Source organism: Podarcis filfolensis (assembly GCF_964270895.1).
Source record: "Podarcis filfolensis genome assembly, chromosome: 13".
Classification (NCBI taxonomy): Eukaryota; Metazoa; Chordata; class Lepidosauria; order Squamata; family Lacertidae; genus Podarcis; species Podarcis filfolensis.
The window spans coordinates 39,415,045-39,434,235 of record NC_139615.1 but is presented as its reverse complement, the minus strand read 5'-3'; the positions used below and the strand labels follow the sequence as shown (position 1 = coordinate 39,434,235).

At 47.0% G+C, this 19,191-nt stretch overlaps 2 protein-coding genes across 3 annotated transcripts in view; one reads left to right on the top strand and one right to left on the bottom strand.

The window, feature by feature from the left end:
• The first annotated feature begins 521 nt into the window (after positions 1 to 521).
• Positions 522 to 6,533, top strand: CDK5R1 (cyclin dependent kinase 5 regulatory subunit 1). Its single transcript, XM_083583499.1, has 2 exons — positions 522 to 858; positions 1,864 to 6,533. Exon 2 carries the CDS (start codon positions 2,010 to 2,012, stop codon positions 2,925 to 2,927), a length of 918 nt encoding a protein of 305 aa, XP_083439625.1. The 5' UTR covers positions 522 to 858; positions 1,864 to 2,009; the 3' UTR covers positions 2,928 to 6,533.
• A 4,254-nt stretch (positions 6,534 to 10,787) lies between these two features.
• Positions 10,788 to 19,191, bottom strand: part of MYO1D (myosin ID) — a 178,907-nt gene continuing 170,503 nt past the window's right edge. The window contains exon 22 of one of the 2 annotated variants that reach the window (XM_083582581.1): positions 10,788 to 13,486. In XM_083582581.1, coding sequence (XP_083438707.1) covers positions 13,330 to 13,486 — 157 coding nt within the window. In that variant the 3' untranslated portion in view covers positions 10,788 to 13,329. The remainder of the gene's footprint in view (positions 13,487 to 19,191) is intronic. The other variant, XR_014540993.1, reaches the window with a different exon arrangement.

Sequence of the window (19,191 nt, the reverse complement as noted above, 5' to 3'; positions counted from 1 at the left end):
ATGGAGATGTAAAAGATTTGGGTTATTATAAAAGATGCAGGAGGAAATGAACAACAATAGGACCCACAAAGGAGAGGAGGGGGAAGTCCACGAGATTCTTTGGCATCTCGTTTTTTATGATGCGTGTTGGATATGTGATTGAAAAACTTGAATTTGAAAAACCAAATTTATTTATTTATTTATTTGAGAAAGAGAGAGAGAGAGAGAAAAGGGGAACAATGGCCACCTCTGAAACCCCTCGTCCGCGGCCCCAGCTCCTGCGCCGCCTTCCCTCTGCACGCGCTCAGAGGCGCTCTCGCCCGGCGTTCCGTCGCCTTCCCGCTGGCGCCCGGCGGAGGGCGCCCCGCTTGGCAGGCGGCGCTGCGGCTGCGGCTGCGGCTGCGGCGGGAGAGGCGGGGAAGCGCGGCCGGGGCGGGGGCGGAGGCGGAGCCGGGCGGCGAGCGGCGTCTCGGCCGGAGTCGAGCAGGACGCGCCGAGCCAGCCGGGCGCGCAGCAGCCGAGAGCCAGGGCCGGGAGTGTCGGAGAAGCGCCAGGCGGTCCGACGCCCCGCGCCGCCGCCCTTGCGGGCAGGGAGGGAGGGAGGGAAGGGTGGTGGGTGGGTGGTGGGAAGGGGGTGCCCAGCCACCCAGGGGTGCTGCCTGCCGTCGCGCCATCCGCGCGCCCCCCCTCTCTCCGCGCCAGCCGAAGCTCTCCATGCCCCCGCACGACTGATCCGGCGCGCCTCGGAGCCGGGGGAGGAGGCTGGACGGAGACCCCCCCGCAGCCCCACCTTTGTCCGCCGCCGCCGCCGCCCCCCCCGAGCCAAACCGGCCCTGCAGGACCTTGGACAGAAGACGCGCCGTGGGAGCGCGCGCTGCGGTGGGTACCACCGGGAAGGGGAAGGGTGGGATGCAGGGCGCCATGGCGAGCATCCCTTCTCCCCCCTCCCTTTGAAGGGGATGCAGCAAAAAACATCGGGGGGGGGGCGGAGGCAGCGAGTCCCGTGTGTGTGTGTGTACACGCCAGGATGGGTCGGAGGAAAACATTTGCAGGAGGAAAGGTGTCTTCGGGAAAGATGGAGAGGCAGGGTGAATGGTTTGTTGTCGTTTTAAATTGCATTTGTATAGCACCGTTCCTCTGAAGATGCCAGGGCGGGTCAGGATAAAATGAGAATAAACCACACACACACACACACACATCTGCTCAATGGCACATGCAAGGCACAACCGTTTCCAGCTCCGCAGCTGCTTTGCAGAGGGTCAGCATTCGCGACGCAGCAACTTGCGCGTCTGTAATTATATGAAATGCATGACTGATGCCCGTATAATGTGCTCAGGCAGAGCTTCCCCATGAGTGGGCAAAGTCTGTTGCTTTGGAGAGGCATGTGCACCTCTGACATCATGCTGTTGTCCAAACGGGCTCTGCTCTGGCCCACCGGAGGTGCTGCCGTGATCCATCCAACACACCGGCGAGAGGCTTTTGTTTTGTTTTTCTGCTGCAATGGGATAATATGGCTACCTCTAGGGAACGCACACGTTTTAGCACATGGCTGCGTGTGCAGAGTTTGCGCAGGGGGTCGTGCACAGGCTTCGGGTCTGCTGGAGTAGGGCAGGGTGTCAGGCCATGTCGGTAAAAATAAAAAAAGGGGGGGGGAGAGACCTAGCAACCAATGTGTATCTGAGGTGGCCTTAAAGATTTGGGAGGGGAGGGAAGAAAAAGAGAGGGAAGCAGTGGAAGCCAGAAAATAATGCCAGAAAAGGATGGATGGGGACAGGAAAGGGAGGGGGTGAGAAGGGGCTTCTGAACCCTCAGGGAGAGGGTGGGGGGTGAGATTCTGTGTGCGTGCTCCGCTCTTGCTTATCTGAACCATTTTTCCTTTGCCAGGTCTGAACTGAATCTGTAAGGCTGCGGCATAAGGGTGCTTGAAGCAGAGACCGCTGCCCGTGCCCAGCCAGCAGCCCCAAAGGTGGCAGGCTGACGCCCAACCCCCCTGTTCCGTTCGCCTCCCTCCCTCCTCTGCTACTTGCGCCATGGGTACCGTCTTGTCCCTTTCCCCCAGTTACCGGAAGGCGACCCTCTTTGAGGATGGCTCGTCCACGGTGGGCCATTACACGGCCGTGCAGAACAGCAAGAACGCCAAAGACAAGAGTCTCAAGCGTCACTCCATCATCTCGGTGCTGCCCTGGAAGCGGATCGTGGCCGTGTCGGCCAAGAAGAAGAACTCCAAGAAGGTCCAGCCCAACAGCAGCTACCAGAACAACGTCACGCACCTCAACAACGAGAACCTGAAGAAGTCCCTCTCGTGTGCCAACCTCTCCACTTTCGCCCAGAACCAGGGCGCCCAGCCGCCGGCGCCCAACAACCAGATATCCACCTCCAAGAGCAACCTGTCCTCCGTCAAGAAGACCCCCCACCCCAACACCAACTCCACCGGCACCCCCAAGAGGGTCATTGTCCAAGCTTCGACCAGCGAGCTCCTTCGGTGCCTGGGCGAGTTCCTCTGCCGGCGATGCTACCGCCTGAAGCACCTATCGCCCACCGACCCGGTCCTGTGGCTTCGGAGCGTTGACCGGTCCCTGCTCCTCCAAGGCTGGCAAGACCAAGGCTTCATCACCCCGGCCAACGTGGTGTTCCTGTACATGCTTTGCCGGGACGTCATCTCTTCCGAAGTGGCCACGGACCATGAACTCCAAGCCGTCTTGCTCACCTGCCTCTATCTCTCCTATTCCTACATGGGTAACGAGATCTCCTACCCTCTCAAGCCCTTCCTGGTGGAGAGCTGCAAGGAGGCCTTTTGGGATCGCTGCCTGTCCATTATTAACCTCATGAGTCCCAAAATGTTGCAGATCAACGCCGACCCGCACTATTTCACTCAGGTCTTTGCTGACCTGAAGAACGAGAGCAGCCAGGAGGAGAAAAACAGGCTGCTCATTGGCCTGGACCGGTGAGCTTTCGGGCTCCCTTGCCGCTGGGATGAGGGGGGAACATTTTTTCCTTCTTTTTATGTTGTTTTTGTTTTCGAAACAAACCGGGACACAAAAGGTGGGCATGGGCAAGGCTGAGAGAGGACACTTGAGCCTCCGTTCTTCGGCTTGGCTTTTTGGGATCCAAAAAACAGACACATTTCGAAAAGGATAAGTGGTGAAGTCGGGCCTCGCCTGTCTGGTTTTCTGTGGCTTCCTCTCGCCCTTAATGTCAACAAGGAGGGGGCGAGCAGGTGGGGCTTGGAGCCAAGCGCAATGCTGGCAAGACCACGGCATCCCTTCGCCTCTTGGCTTTTGCCTCAGAGATCCTCAGCCGGGGAGGGGAGATCCACCTTGTACTTCTTAATTCCTCGCCGCGGATTGCGGAGGTGGCGAAACAGCATTTACTGTCCTCGAGACGAAAGCGGGAGCCAACCCAGCGCATGTTGCAGAGCCTGGCGTTCTGGAAAAGGGATCAAAGGACGGGATCCGCCTCCTCTTTTTCTTTCCACCATCTTGCGCACTCGCCTGAGCGAAATGACACCAAAACAGTATTGGCCTCCGGAAAGGGACCCTTATTGCATGGAAACACGTGGCTACACCCTAGCAGAAGTGGGGAAGGCAAAGTCAGGCATATTGCAGGCCCTTTGGCATGTCTCCCCTCTCGCCGCCTTTCCCTGGGGGAGGCAGCCCCTTTGGTTTACATCCGTGCCAAAGGGCAAAGGTGAGATTTTGGGGGTCATTTCCTGTGACAATACCCAAGGGGAGGAAAATGTCAAGGTAGCCAATATGGAATGGGTGGCTGAGATTAAAGATGGCCCCAGAGAATGGGCACTCACCTAGTATTAATTTTGCTGGCAAGTTATTTAGGTGGACGTTTGATACATTTTGAGTTTTATTTTTTATTGCACAGTATATAAACTGGCTGCTTCAGATCAGAGTGACTATGATTCTGTTGAGGCCTTCTGAGCAGCTGGAATAATGGTCCCTTTTCAAGATAAACCTTTCAGGAAAATGTAAGGCTGGTGCCAGTCGCTTTGTTGTCCAGATGATTCGGTGCTGAACCCCGATATACACCTGATATTCTTTGTTACAGATTCCTCCCTCCCCATCCTGAAATGGAAAATTCCTTGGCATTTATTTAGCCAGCCAACCATCTTAATATTTTATGAGGGGGGGGGGGAGGGAACGTACCAAGCGGGGAAAGAATGATGACTATGTAATCATAAAGAGATCCAGAGCAAACACTACAATTTCAGGAACAGATTGTGACTAAAGAAGCATGGGAATATAAAACTGAAGCATATACAGAATAGACACACATTTAGTATATTCTGAGATTTATATTGCTTTTTTAGTCTCTAAAAAAAAGCATGCTAGCTCCTAATATTTTTTCAGTATCCCTCCCCCCCACATTTCTGGCACTGAAACATTTGATGCAGTCCTCTAAAAAAAAAAAAATTATTCCGGTGCTTAGGAATTTAATTTATTTTGCTTAGCCCTCTGGTACTCAAAAATGAAGAGGTTAAAAAATCTTTCTGATCAGCAAGCTTCAGGGATGGTAAATGTATATAGAGAAGAGCAGGGGGTGGGGTGGGGGTGGTTGGGGAGGGAGGGAGGGAGTGAAGCAACACCGAAATATACACTGAATTTTGCTCAGTTAATGACATGCCGAATTAAATGCCAATAGTCCCGGGTCTAGGATTCTGCTGAAGATGTGAACTTCCTTTACAATGGAGGTCATCTTCTCTGTATTTAAGTTCCCGTGGGACAACAGAGGGGATAAAGATGCTCAAACACTGTCGGGTGTTGAGGTAGCTATTGGACAAAAGGCCAAGTTCAAAGTGTTCTGGGCTCCATCTCTGATCCTGGTGTTATGGATGCTGGCATTCTGGCAGAAGGAAGGCATGTCTTGTACTTAACGGTTGTTGAATAGGGTAGCTTGCAATTAACTTCAAAGCAGCAGAGCACTATTTAAATTTAAAAAAAAATAATGTAAGAGGAACAGGAAAAAAAAGCTGTGAAATTTCAAAAGAAAGAAAAAGGTCTGAGCTGAGAGGCTTTGAGGTAGACAGGAGCTGAGATTTTGTGAATATGAAACGGCTGCTGGGTTTGCCATTGCCTCCGAAAGCTAGGCCGAAATCTGAGCCATTCAAAAGCGAGACACTGACTGTTAAGGGTATGTTTTGGGTTCATAGCGGGAAGGAGAGCCTTAGAGTCGCGAGGGAGGGTTTTGGGTCCTTCGCAGTGAATGGGGAATCGGGGGGTGTACAGATCTCCATTGCATGACCATTTTTGCTGCTCTAAAATGGATGGCACATATTTCATTTCAGTCCCCCCATCATCGTCAACTTGGGTGTTCCTTACTCAGCTTCTTCGCTGGGACCTGGAACACCTTGAAGACTAAATTCTAGCCTGTCTCTGGATAAGTAATTCTCCTAAACACCCCCCCCCTTCTCCATATGCTTTCCTTCTTTTCTTTTCAATATAAAAGGGAAATTATAGTTCTTTAATCAGCGTGGTTCTGGAAGGTTGTGACTGCAGTCCTATGCATGCTTACCTGGGAGAAAGCCCCAGTGAACAAAGCAAGGCTTACTCCAAAGTAAGCATACCATGGGTTGCATTGCAGAGGGAGCTAACAGCCGTATGGTGCGAAAACCTGTCTTGTTCTTTTTGGGAGTCCTGGATCCAGTGTATTTATTGGGATTTTTGTAACAGCCAACAAAAGATCAACTGATATACTTGAGTACATAAGAGCAATGAATGGGGTTTTAACGTGCTGCTATACAAAGCGAATACTTTTTAGAACAAAATCTATGCTAATAAATACAAAGGGGTGTGGGTGGGAGGGGAAAAGGTCTTTCTTTTGTTCTTTCACCACTGCTTTCCAGTGACGGTTTTTGCATGCCAAAAGCATCTTTTGACAAAAGGCAAAACCTTAGAACAGCTGATTGTAAAAACAAAGAAGCAAAATAAATCGCTGTGCACAAATTTCAAGCACATCACCCCCCCCCCCCACTGTCAAAACCCTTAGGTCATTCAAATCGATATATTTTCATCTTGAGACTTCTAGACCTTTTCTAATCTTAACTGTACACAGTTCTTAAGAGTTCAGCTGTGTTCTAAACCGTTGTTACTTCTTTTTTTTCAAAAGGAAAACAAAAACTGAAAGAAAAAAATGTGCCATTTTTTTCACTTGAAATTCTGCATACCTGTACATTTTATGTGTGGGGTGGGGTGGGGAGGGGAGAAGAGGAGAAAAAAAAACAGAAAACCTGCTAAATTCTACATGTATGTGTATGTTAAGGTTTTTGGGGTTTTGTTTTTTTTTAGTGTGCAATCTCTTCTGTAGATATTTGTTGACCAAAATTGGTATTATTATTATGATTATTGCTTATTATTACATAAATTAATTTATAAATTGTCCTTTTTGTATGTATGTGTATTATAGTGAGTTTGTAAGTATGTGAGGTTTATAAATATGACAAGACTGTCACAGAGCTGTGTGTGCCTGTAACTTAACGCCCCCCCTTATTTTTATTTATTTTTGTACTGTGCTGATTAAAAATAAAATGCACTGACCATCCATTACATGATGGTTTTCAGAGCTTTATTTTATATATATATTTTAAAAAACATGTGCTGTTGTATGATGGCAGGAGGCGATGATAGACAATGAAGACAATTGTAAATAACAGAGCCATCGGAATTAATTGGATTTGCCTTGTTGAGAGGCGGTTTAACGCAAGAGGCTCTTAAATCAAGGTTAAGTCAGTATGGTTCACGGGTTCTCTCCTGGTTGCCACGGAGGCAATATCCTGCAGAAAATGAGTAGGCAGAACGAAGTTCGCTGGACGACAACATCATGACAGATGGTTGCTAGGATTTTTACAAGAGATGCTGGCCTAGGTAGACCTTGATCTGATTCACCAAGAGTACACACTTAGAATCATTTAAGACTACAAACCTGTGCCCCCTTACCTGGTAGTAAGCTAAAGGTAAAGAGATCCCTGACCGTTAGGTCCAGTCGTGGATGACTCTGGGGTTGTGGCGCTCATCTTGCTTTATTGGCTGAGGGAGCCGGCGTACAGCTTCCGGGTCATGTGGCCAGCATGACTAAGCCACTTCTGGCAAACCAGAGCAGCGCACAGAAATGCTGTTTACCTTCCCGCCGGAGTGGTACCTATTAACTACTTGCACTTTGATGTGTTTTCGAACTGCTAGGTTGGCAGGAGCAGGGACCGAGCAACGGGAGCTCACCCCGTTGCGGGGATTCGAACCGCCAACCTTCTGATCGGCAAGCCCTAGGCTCTGTGGTTTAACCCACAGCGCCACCTGTGTCAGCCCCATTAAATCTAGTGGGACTTGTTCCTGTAAGCAGACCTGCATAGGATCTGCACTGTAAAACACAGACTTGTTCTCCCAACTCCCATTATCTCCAGCCAAGCTTTTTCAGGGTTGATGGGAGTTGTAGTCCACCTGGAAGGCTTCACTATGAAGAAACCTCAAATATGCCCTTGTGTGCTTTTCACATTCAGAACACCCATCAGTGGACCCTCGGAATTCCAGTTTTAAAAAAGCAAAAAAAATAAAGTAGATAATGTATGGCTGAAGTCACCCCTCCATATTGTAGTTTTGAGGGGCAACGTTGTCTTGGAGGGATGGGGAGACAGAAGAGGAAAACAGGTTGGAAAACAGGGAGGGCAATTCCTTCTTTGGAGCTAGTCTCTCACTGGGAAGAGAAAGAAAACCAAGCTTTGTGAATGGCATTCCTGGTATCACATGGTGCATGAGTCACAAGGAGATTCAGAAGAGGAAGTCAGTCTTGTTCATTTGCTAGAGTCCAGCTAATGAGATTTTTTATTTTTTATTTTTAAGGTTCAGAACTAAACAACAATGCAAAGTCCTTAAGCACATTTGGCCTCTGAGGGTGCTTTCCTTCTTCATGAGCTCACAAGCACTAGCTAATCCATTTTCAACATCCTTCACAGGCTCCCTTTCTGGACTGGGGTTAATTCTTCCTTAAGGTGACAATGAAAGCTAGTTTTTAAAAAAAGTAATCAAGAAACTGGAAGTAAGTTAACATTGAGGCTGCTACTGGCATTCCCTCTGTGTTTGAGGGAAGCCTTTTATGTGAAATAGAAACATTTGCATCATGTCCGCCCTTTTACAATAAAGGTATCCCGAAATGCGGGGCGTATTCCAACCAAAACAACTTGCCATGATTTCAGCAGGAGTTGTAAACTTTAAAAGCCCCATTGAGTCTGCAGCCTAAATATCTTCCATTGAGATCAACTGGATTTAAAATTGCTTACATTTCGCTGGGTCCTATCCGTTTTTCTTAACCCTCGGGCTTTTTAAAAAAATGACAACAACATCTATTGGTTTATAAAAAAAATACAAGAACCATTAAACACTTAGCAGCAACAAATGGTGTTTGTTCTATTCATTGCCAGGCTTTGGGGAAGCGGCTTATTTGGCCATGGATAAGCAGAACAAAGCAAAAATAGTCTCTTAGCATTTAAAGAGATTTTAATGATCACAGTGAAAGAACAAAGAGTCCATTATCGGAGTAAAGGTGCTCCCAGTTAAGGTTTACACCCACTTCCCTTCCAGGTCACCCTTGTCACTTCCTCGTCTTGCAACCTGATCTTGCAACCACTTTGCTTTCTGTGCTGCCACATCTGCTCGTCATGACCTTGGGCTGGGCGGATGTTGGCTTTCCAGTGAGAGTGTGTCCGTTGACTCTCTCTTGTCCAGTTCTTCATCTCCTAGCTGTTCATCACCCAGTTCTTCCCAACTTTTGTCTTCTTGAACTATTCCCCTTTGCAAACCACTGTTCCAAATCTATACTGTCCTCCTGCTCCTGGGAAGATTCAGGATCCTGAATTGGGAGCAGGGGGAGGCTCCCGCCGTTCCCCATATGTACAGTCCACTTCAACATGGTCGCTGACATCCATTGACTTACACATCCATTGACTTACACTTACACATAAGCCTTACACATTCAATGCCTTCCTTACCATAACCTCTCCACCAAGAAGATTGAGCAGTTGGTCTAACAAGGTCTTCCTTTGGTGATCATTAAAATAGTTAAAGGAGTCAGAGTTTCTTGGAAGATGTCTCTTTATGTTATGCCTTTAATGACTCTCCTGTGTCTGGCAAGATGCTCAGACATTGCTGTATCCCAGATATTATTTTCCAACATCTTCAGGGGCATTTCAGTCTGGGTTTCCCTTGTTTACTGTACTGAGTGTTAATTATTGCGCCCATCTACAATCCCTGTGGGACGTGGGTGGCGCTGTGGTCTAAACCACTGAGCCTCTTGGGCTTGCCGATTGGAAAGGCGGCAGTTCGAATCCCCGCAACGGGGTGAGCTCCCATTGCTCAGTCCCAGCTCCTGCCAACCTAGCAGTTCGAAAGCACGTCAAAGTGCAAGTAGATAAATAGGTACCGCTCTGGCGGGAAGGTAAAAGGCGTTTCCATGCACTGCTCTGGTTTCGCCAGAAGCGGCTTAGTCCTGCTGGCCACATGACCCGGAAAAACTGTCTGCGGACAAACGTCGGCTCCCTCGGCCAGTAAAGCGAGATGAGCACCACAACCCCAGAGCCGTTTGCGACTGGACTTAACTGTCAGGGGTCCTTTACCTTTACAATCCATGTCTCAAACCAACTGGTGAAGAAGAAAATGCCAATTCATCTATATCAGGGATGTCCAACTCCCAAGAGACTGCGATCTACTCAAAGAATAAAAAACTGGCAGTGATTTGGGGGACTCAGGTCAAAGTTGTTGAGCTTCTTTTTAGAGAGGGAACATAAATCATAGCCTTATTGAAAATTACACTTATTAACTTTGTTAAGTGATTTCCTCGCTTCCCCTTGGTTGAATTTCATTGCATGTCCTTTTAACGGTTTTCCAAATCCCAATTCTTATGAAATTTAACTTAAACATTAACATCCTTAAATCTTCACTTTATGGAATTAAACATATTAATTCATCACTTAACATAAATAAAACCCTAAGCCAATTAAGTATCTGCAAGCTATTTTCAATTAATTTAACTTAACAAATTTAACTAGATAATCATTAAATTTATTCCACTCTTCCTGATACTCCTCCTCCTTCTGGTCGCGGACTCTTCCGGTTAGGTCGGCTAGCTCCGAAAAATCCATCATCTTCATCTGCCATTCTTCTATTGTTGGTAATTCTTGGGAAGGGAGGGAAGTTTTGGAGAGGGAAGTGAAGAAGTGGAGGGTGGGGTGAAGGGGGCAGGGCTGGATGCTCTTATGCCACCGCTAACGAAAAGGAGCCCGTGGTTGACAGCAATCAAACAGAACCTCCCAGGGATCGACTACTCAATCCCGACCGACCAGTTGGACAACCCTGATCTATATGGGATAACACCTAGCATAGTTGGCAAGAAAGAGAAGCAAATCTCCAAAGGTCCATGGGACCTTGCTATGTACCGTATTTTTTTCGTGTATAACATGCCCCCGTGTATAAGACGCCCCCAATTTTTGGGGACTTAAAAATAAGAAAATGGGTGAGGGGGTTGCCTAGAGTTGTTCAGCTTTTGGAGGGGGAGATTGCCTACAATTGTGGAGCTTTTTTTTTGACGGGGATTGCCCCAAATTGCTCACCAATTGCACAATCGTCAGCCTGCTTGTCGCCTTCTTTGTTTCAAAACTCCTTGTTCTTGATCCCTTGAGTCATGCGCACTTTAACAATTTTCCAAATACTGCCCTATATCCCTCTCCCCCCATACCCATTACTTCCCTTCACCCATGTGCAATCTTCTCTACATAATATTATTTCTTTGTGCTTCCCAAATACAAAGAGAGAGCATTATTGGGTATAAATGATACTTCTTTTATTTATTGCAATGAATGATGTAAACAAAAATACATTTCAATTATAACAAGGGTGCTTGCCCACATTTCTATATAAACTACATTTAAAAATGTTCATTCCATTATTCCCTCAGGCTTAAAAATCAAACATACAATTAAGGAATAGTTAATTTATAGATAAAACTGAGAAAACCTCTCTTTTCTCTCACTCACGCACATACACACAACAGAAAAGGCACAAATACTGTATATTCATTTAAATCAAGACAAATACTTCATAGCACGCGACATAGCCAGTCTTACAGATTTGGAGAGACTTCCTTATCACACGATTTGTTTATTTATTTTGCATTTCTTAAATTTCTAAACCACCCGTCATCCGAGGAACGGAGGGCCGGTTTCTGTCATCATTCAAACGCAGCAATTATGCCGGGACACCGTATGAAAGTGCTAATTAAAAAGTTTCCATGGCTAATTTGGCTGCTATGAAAGTGAGAGCTGGAAGGCTTTTGAGTAATTAACAGAGAAGCAGAAGAAGACACTGGGGTGGGGATAGGTCTGTTTCGCTACTGGCAACAGGGAAGAGTGCAAACTTTTGGTCGGGTTTACAAGATGGGCCAGGACCAACCTGAACGCCGTTCAGCATAGATGTGCCTGACATTCATTGGAACGAACGCAGGGATGGCTAATGGACTTCATGCATGCCATAAGCGCATAAAGACTTCATACGGTATTGACCACCCCAGCCTGTGGGCATCTCTACCAAAAAGTACTTTAAAATGTTAAAAGGGTGGGATCTTGCCACATCCAGGCTAGCCATAAAACAAGCAAGGAAAGGGACCTGGATGGTGGTCCCCTTCTCTGGAAAGCTGGACCACAAAGATGGGGAAACAGCACAGCCAGAATGGCTGGGAACTGTGTAATAAGGACTTTGTCCATCAATCTGATGGTGGTGGGGACTTGCTCCCCAGGAACAAGCCAGTTTGCTCCACCACCCATTAATCTGGGAAAGGCTACATTCCCATGCTTTAAGAAAACCTGATTCAACCGAAGTCATTCAATGTTCCTAACTGGGTTGTGAGCAATCGCAAAGTCACTGAATCCTGACCTGACCCGCAGTGTCAGGCTTGGTCCCTCCCCCCTCCATTTACTTCATTTTACTTATTTGGTATTTTGCTTATTTGGTGTGGGCCTTTCGTCAGGTGCTCCAGAACGGTGCATCTCGGCCCATGTCTTGAGATGCTGGAAGCGCTCAGGGTCAAGCAAAACACAGCTACTTTGGCACGAGAAGAAAATAAAGCTCGTCAATGAGGCTGTGGCTGCTACCCAGCGGAAAGCCGGAGAGACGGACAAAAGGCAACTAACTATGAGGCTACACTGGCCAGAATGATGCCAGCCGCTTGGATAAAGCACACTGTGAGCTGGCCTGAGTGATCGGCTCCAGCGCTTGCACTAACAGCAGCGTTGCGAAGGCAAATCTGTGCCAAGTCATGCACAAAGGGGAGCCCCCCTCTCTGAAGATAACAGACATACTATAAAGATGGTGCTCTTTCCATCTGTCTTTTGGTGTCCGGGTGCAACCACCTAGAGCCCATCTGGGACTCCAGTGCAACACAAGCACTGCAGCGAAGCAGTTAATGCCAAAAGTGGACACCCTTTCCAGGGCGCAATGGCTAATGCCACCTAGATCAGGCTTTCTCAACCTCGGCCCTCCAGATGTTTTTGGCCTTCAGCTCCCCTGATCCCTAGCTAGCAGGACCAGTGGTCAGGGATGATGGGAATTGTAGTCTCAAAGCATCTGGAGGGCCGAGGTTGAGGAAGCCAGGGCAAGGGCAGCCCACGTGCTGCCGTCCAATGTTGTCGAGACTCCAATCAGTAGGGCCAATGTGCAGGGATGACGGGAGCTAGGAGGCCATAACATCTGGAGGGCTCTAAGTGGGCGACCCCTGGCCTGAGGAGGGGGCGGTTTCTCTCAGGCACAACCTTTTTGGAACAAAAGGGGCTGGGGAAACTCCGTGGAAGCTGCTGCCAGCTCCTTGCCCCTGTGCTACAGAAAGCCCACCTCTTTTTAAGTACAGATCACTTTTAAAATTAAGGCCTGCATGAAATCCAAAGGGATTTCCCCCCTCTCCTATTCCCTCCCATACAAGGCTTTGGAGTCCCAAGGATTAATTACACAACCATCTTAGGTATTGGGGGGGGGGGAGGAATAGGAGGAGGAGAGCGGAGGGATATATATATATATATATATATATATATATATATATATATATATCCATTCATAAAAGGCACTTTGCTAAAACATGGCATGGGAGCCAGTTCTAAATTTATAGCCAGCACAATGGAGGGGCTATTTTAAGCTCCTGCTCAGTGTAGCTTTAGAGATGTCTAGATGTGTGTCACAGACAAACATCTTTACAACCCTCCTCCTCCTCCCCCCACCATGCAAGATTCAAGGCACAAGAGGAAAGGAAGGCTGCTTAGAGGGGGAGTCTCTCTCTCCCTCTCCCCACAGCCCTCCCCTAGCAGAAGCAATGCTAATTTCCAGGCACACACAGGACGAAGCCTGACCGATCCTTGGTGAAGTTTGGCTCTGATTGGTTTATTCTGGTTTCCACGGAGACGGTGCATTTCCGACCATGCATGCTGCACTGGACCGGATTGGCGACGCTGACTTGCAGGCGGCGTTTCTCACTGCAGGGAGAGAGAGGGGGTGGGGGGAACACATTAAAGAAAGAGACTTTAAAGCGTGTGAAGGGGAGAAGAAAGGCCACCTTGAACCTGTAAGATCAGCTCCACCACCTCCTAACAGCTCGGGAGGCCGTGATTAACGGCCAAGATTAGAACGGATCATGCAAATGAAGAAAAAGAACCACCGACTCCTTGAGCCACGGTTCTGGAAAGGCCATAAGGGAGGGCAACTTGTGCATTCTTTGGGATGGGGCCAGGGAAGGTGCGTAGATAGAGCTACTCATCCAGGCTTAGGTACAGAGAGTCCCCTCTGTGCAACTGATGGAGTTCTCTCCATCACAAACCCATTTCTCATATTTGTACTATTTCCAGATTTTGAAGCTTTTGAAAAAAAGGGTTTTTAATTTCAAGGAACGAAGCACATCAAAGCTTTATACCGAAGAGGCATAGGTAGGCAAACTAAGGCCCGGGGGCTGGATCTGGCCCACTTGCCTTCTCAATCCGGCCCACGGACGGTCCAGGAATCAGTGTGTTTTTACTTGAGTAGAATGTATCCTTTTATTTAAACTGCATCTTTGGGTGATTTGTGGTGCCTGCCTGGTGTTTTTACATGACTAGAATGTGTGCTTTTATTTAAAATGCATCTCTGGGTTATTTGTGGGGCATAGGAATTCGTTCATTCCCCCCCCCTCTATATATATTCCAGCCCCCCACAAGGTCTGAGGGACAGTGGACTGGTCCCCTGCTGAAAAAGTTTGCTGACTCCTGAGAGTGACACGAAGACTGCAATTGTTTTTGCAAACAGCTTTCTAATACAGCTGTTCCAGCGGAATGAGTTCCAGAGACTACTTTGCTGTATTTTAAAAAAGAAGAGGGCCAACTCCTTTGCTCATGTCATGTGGGTGAGACTTGGGTCCTTGCTGCACTGGCTTGCTCTCTCCTAACACTCCAACTTAGAAGCCCTACATAAGAAATTCCACCCCAGAGTGAAAAATCAGATCCCATAAAACAGCCCTGTTAAAAAACAAAACAAAACAAAAACACGACCCTTGGCTTGAGTGTCAGGCTTAAATAAAGAGAGTTCACAGTGTTTTTGACAATGCTGTCCATGGGAAAGAATTTCCAGAAACTTAGGGCAAAGAGAAACAGAATATTTAATTTTAAGCTGTTATTCAGCTTTTAAAAAGATGTAATTTCCATTGCGGGGGTGCTGGACATTCAGCAACTTGGGAAATTTGCATGTTGGGTTTTAAGAATCTTCCCCGCTTCATGAGTGTAATAATGCAGTTCTATTTCCCTTACAGGAAAGACAGCTAACGATAATTTTAAATGCAGGAGCTGAACGTGCAGCTGGCAAGATTAACATGCCCAAATGCTGAAATGTTTCTTTGTTGTTTTTTTAAAAAAGGTCCTGTATCACTTACTGAAAAATGGGAACAGAATCCCCAGAACACCACCAAATTTCTTTTTCTTTGAGAAACCTAAACTATCGCACCAATTCATTGTTTTCTGCCAACGCTTTCCATCAGAAAAATAATTTGCTCCCCCCCCTTTTTAGGGAAAGGACCAAGGAGTGCTTAGATTGCACTTCTATGCACACCTTCCATGGGAGTAAGCCCCGTATGTGACTGTCTGCTGAATAAACATGCTCAGGGCTGTGCCGCTAATATTAAATATTAGTCTGCTTTTTCTAAAGAAAAGAAATGAAAAGGGACAAGACTAACAAACAATAAAGACGGTGCACAACACTGATCGCTGTCACGTCAGGGTGCCACCGGGACAGGAGGCCAAGTCTTCCAGGTATTTAATACTTCTTGACTTAACGCCACGCTGAGTTGCATTGAAAATCCCTGATTAATTTGCTATTTTTGCAATGCCTTAGCAGACCCAGATGAACACATGGTAAAGCCACAGCAGATCACAGGTGCTTGTGGATGCATTTACAATGTGAATCACTGGTGCGGGTGTGAGTAAGAGAGAACAATACTCTATACCAGGCTCCCTCAACCTTGGCCCTCCAGATGTTTTTGGCTTACAACTCCCATGATCCCTAGCTAGCAGGACCAGTGGTCAGGGATGATGGGAACTGTAGTCTCAAAAACATCTGGAGGGCCAAGTTTGAAGAAGCCTGCTCTATACTCTCAAGTGCATGCCTCCCCTTCATTTGGTTGAGAAGAATGTAGCTGTTAGATATTGCTTTTACAAGGGGCACTGGCAACAAAATCTGCTTCTTGTTGTATCACCAGAGGTTCCATAGTCAACATCATTCCCACTCACTCACAGTTAACTCTCCTCTCCCATTGCCTGATCACATTCGACTAATTGACTCTTGAGATTTGTGGTATGGTGGAGTATAGGTAAAGCTAAAAGGACCCCTGGACGGTTAAGTCCAGTCAAAGGCGACTATGGGGCTGCGGCACTCATCTTGCTTTCAGGCCGAAGGAACCAACGTTTGTCCACAGACAGCTTTCCGGGTCATGTGGCCATCAGGACTAAACCACTTCTGGCGCAACAGGACACCGTGACGGAAACCAGAGTGCACAGAAATGCCATTTACCTTACCGCTGCAGATAGATACCTATTTATCTACTTGCACTGGTGTGCTTTCAAACTGCTAGGTTGGCAGGAGCTGGGACAGAGCAACGGAAGCTCACCTCGTCACGTGGATTTGAACAGCCGACCTTCTGATCAGCAAGCCCAAGAGGCTAGGTGGGGATGAGTCTATCAAAAGGTGGTTACCATCACTTTTGGATACTGTTATAGCAAGCAAGGGCACTGGTCTTCCAACATAGCTAAGTTGAACAAAGGTGTGTGTTGGTGTAGCATCAGTTTCATGCAGTTCGACTATCATAGGAAAGCACTTTCCATATCATCTTAAAATACAACACTTCCCCAGGGGCAGTTCACAATGTTCTTTGTTTTTACTCTGACACGTAGAGGACATGTCTGAATTCCATAATTCTGTCAAGGCTGGGGGGAGAGGGGAGATCACATGAAATTGGGTTGACTGCAGAATTCAGCATCCTGAGCACCTCTGTTCTCGTTAACATCCCACCACTCAATTTCTGTTCCTCATGCCTGCAAAGCTAGATGTGAAAGCAGGTCAGCAATACTTTTTCAAAGCTTCGGAGCCAGAGGTGGTAAAAAGCTGTCTAAATAAGGGGACTAGGGTGTCACTGTGGTCTAAACCACTGAGCCTAGGATTTGCCGATCAGAAGGTCGGCGGTTCGAATTCCCACGACGGGGTCAGCTCCCGTTGCTCGGTCCCTGCTCCTGCCCACCTAGCAGTTCGAAAGCACGTCAAAGTGCAAGTAGATAAATAGGTACCGCACTGGCGGGAAGGTCAATGGCATTTCCGTGCGCTGCTCTGGTTCGCCAGAAGCGGCTTAGTCATGCTGGCCACATGACCCGGAAGCTGTCTGTGGACAAACGCCGGCTCCTTTGGCCTATAGAGCGAGATGAGCGCCGCAACACCAGTGTCATCTGCGACTGGACCTAATGGTCAGGGGTCCCTTTACCTTTTAGCAGTTTCACTGCTGTGCGAGAACTTCCCCATCTCAAGGATAGGTAGGCACTTAAAATAAAACAGCAAAAGCAGAAATATGCAAAATAAGCAAACATAAACACATTCAGAATCTTGGCTGCCAGTACAAAACTGTGCATGCACATGCAGAATACACTTGCCTATCGGAACAAGAAGCAGAAATAGCACAGAGCCAGTTTCATCAAAACTTCACAGGAAGTCATTTGCAGACAGCCTCCTGCCCACAGACCAGTTCAGTAACCTCTGCTCTTGAAAGGCTGCAGAAATGATTCATCCAATGTGTGCAACAGAAGCTGTTTTTCTTTCCCCCTTTTAATAAAAACAAACAGCGAGGGTCTAACCATGAAAAACAAGCAGTATTTACTTTTCTGGTTTGTGCCATAGGCCTCTCTCATTATACATTTTAATGCCAGCTGGGGCCATGTATGTGTCTGGGGTCACAGTCCACACGTAGAAAGCATGCCTGGGAAGGCAGTGACTGTAGCAGCAATGTCCCTAACAACAGAGGGCTTTTGAAAGCTGGTTTGTAAAACGCTGCTTCAGTCTCCAAACTGTAACTAAAAGCTCAGTGCTTCAGGGACAGTCCCAAACAGAAAAGGCAGGTCCAGATTCAAAAGGCCAGCTCACAAATAATGGGAGACAAATTCAGAAAATCCAAAATCCCAAGGGAGCAGAAAAGGCTATTTATGTACGCAACCCCGGCTGCGCGGATGCTACTAGTCCAGAGATGGAAAGAAGATAAAGTCCCTATAGGAGAAGAATGATAGATCAAGTTGATGGACTATGCCGAAATGGCAAAAATGACCAGAAGAATCAGAAATCAGGAAGACCAAATTTTTAATAAGGAATAGGGAAAATTTATAATTTATCTTAAAAACCACTGTAAACAGTTAAAGCTGTTAGCGGGACTGGAACAGCACTTGTAGTTTAATGGTGAATTTTGGACATAATGGAGATGTGAAAGATTTGGATTATCATAAAAGATGCAGGAGGAAATGATTAACAATAGGATCCACAAAGGGGAGGAGGGGGGAGTCCCGAAGATTCCTTGGAATCTTGTTTGTATGTTATATATTGTATATGTGATCGTAAAACTCTGATTTGAAAACCAAATAAATTTACAAAAAAAGGAAGATTCTCTATGGGTTGTTTAAGATAACAGTCATACTATTATGCGACCAACACTTTTCTTACATGATTGATTATGTGCTCTGCATTTTTCGGCGGACATCTTTAGGTGTACATGTTGCACAGTGCACCTGACCTTCGTTGCTGCTCACCATTAGCAAGCAGCAGGGTGGACACCTCAAAGTGTCTTGAAACAGTTGTGCATGCCTGCGTGCACCAAAGAAAGGGAATGTACCTGTCTGTTCTGGAGTTGCTCCCCAAGCCAGCACTTGCCTGCCACCGGTCAACCTAATTCTCTCGTGTCCAAGCCCAAGACTTAGACAACCTTACCAGACCGCTGGGCATATTTCAGATGTCATAGCACCGACCCAAACAAGCGCAACTTGTTGAACCCATCTCCTGTGAGCACCTCCCCTGGCGTTCATGAGAGCTGAACACAGAGGAACTTATTTCCAGTGGAGTATGCCCCATATTTGTTTAATCTATCCCCACACCCTTCAATGTAAAAACATTTCACAAAAACTATTGCGCAACTCTGCTTAACATTTCTTTCAAAGGGCGAAACTCCCTCCCTAGCAAATTGCCTTATGATTTATACAATAGCAGGTCATTGAAAGCTATGTTATTTTGTGAATCGGTGTCACCTTTGCTGTTATTTTTAAATTAAAAAACACAACACTATCCTCTAGTTCCCTGAAAGACAGAAAATGTAATAATAATAATGATAGGGTGGCCAGAAGACAAAATGAGTCAGAAAGCTGCAATACATGGCTTTCTTGCCTAAATTGTTTTTGGAGAGATGAATGTGGCAGACAGCTGGACTGAAAAAGGTGCCCAAACACATGAGAGGCAGGTTCTAGCAGAGATGATCTGACCTTAGATTATCTCAGAGTCCTCTTTACCTCAAAGGTGAACAGACCCAGGGAGCTATACTGCTAGGCTTACTCATTAAATCCACCAGTGGGTCTAGCTCAGGGATAGGCAAACTGAGGCCCGGGGACCGGATGCAAACCCATCACAAACCCATTTCTGATAT

Coding starts and splice junctions, on each gene's coding strand:
- CDK5R1 (XM_083583499.1), top strand. CDS start 2,010: ATGGGTACCGTCTTGTCCCTTTCCCCCAGTTACCGGAAGGCGACCCTC.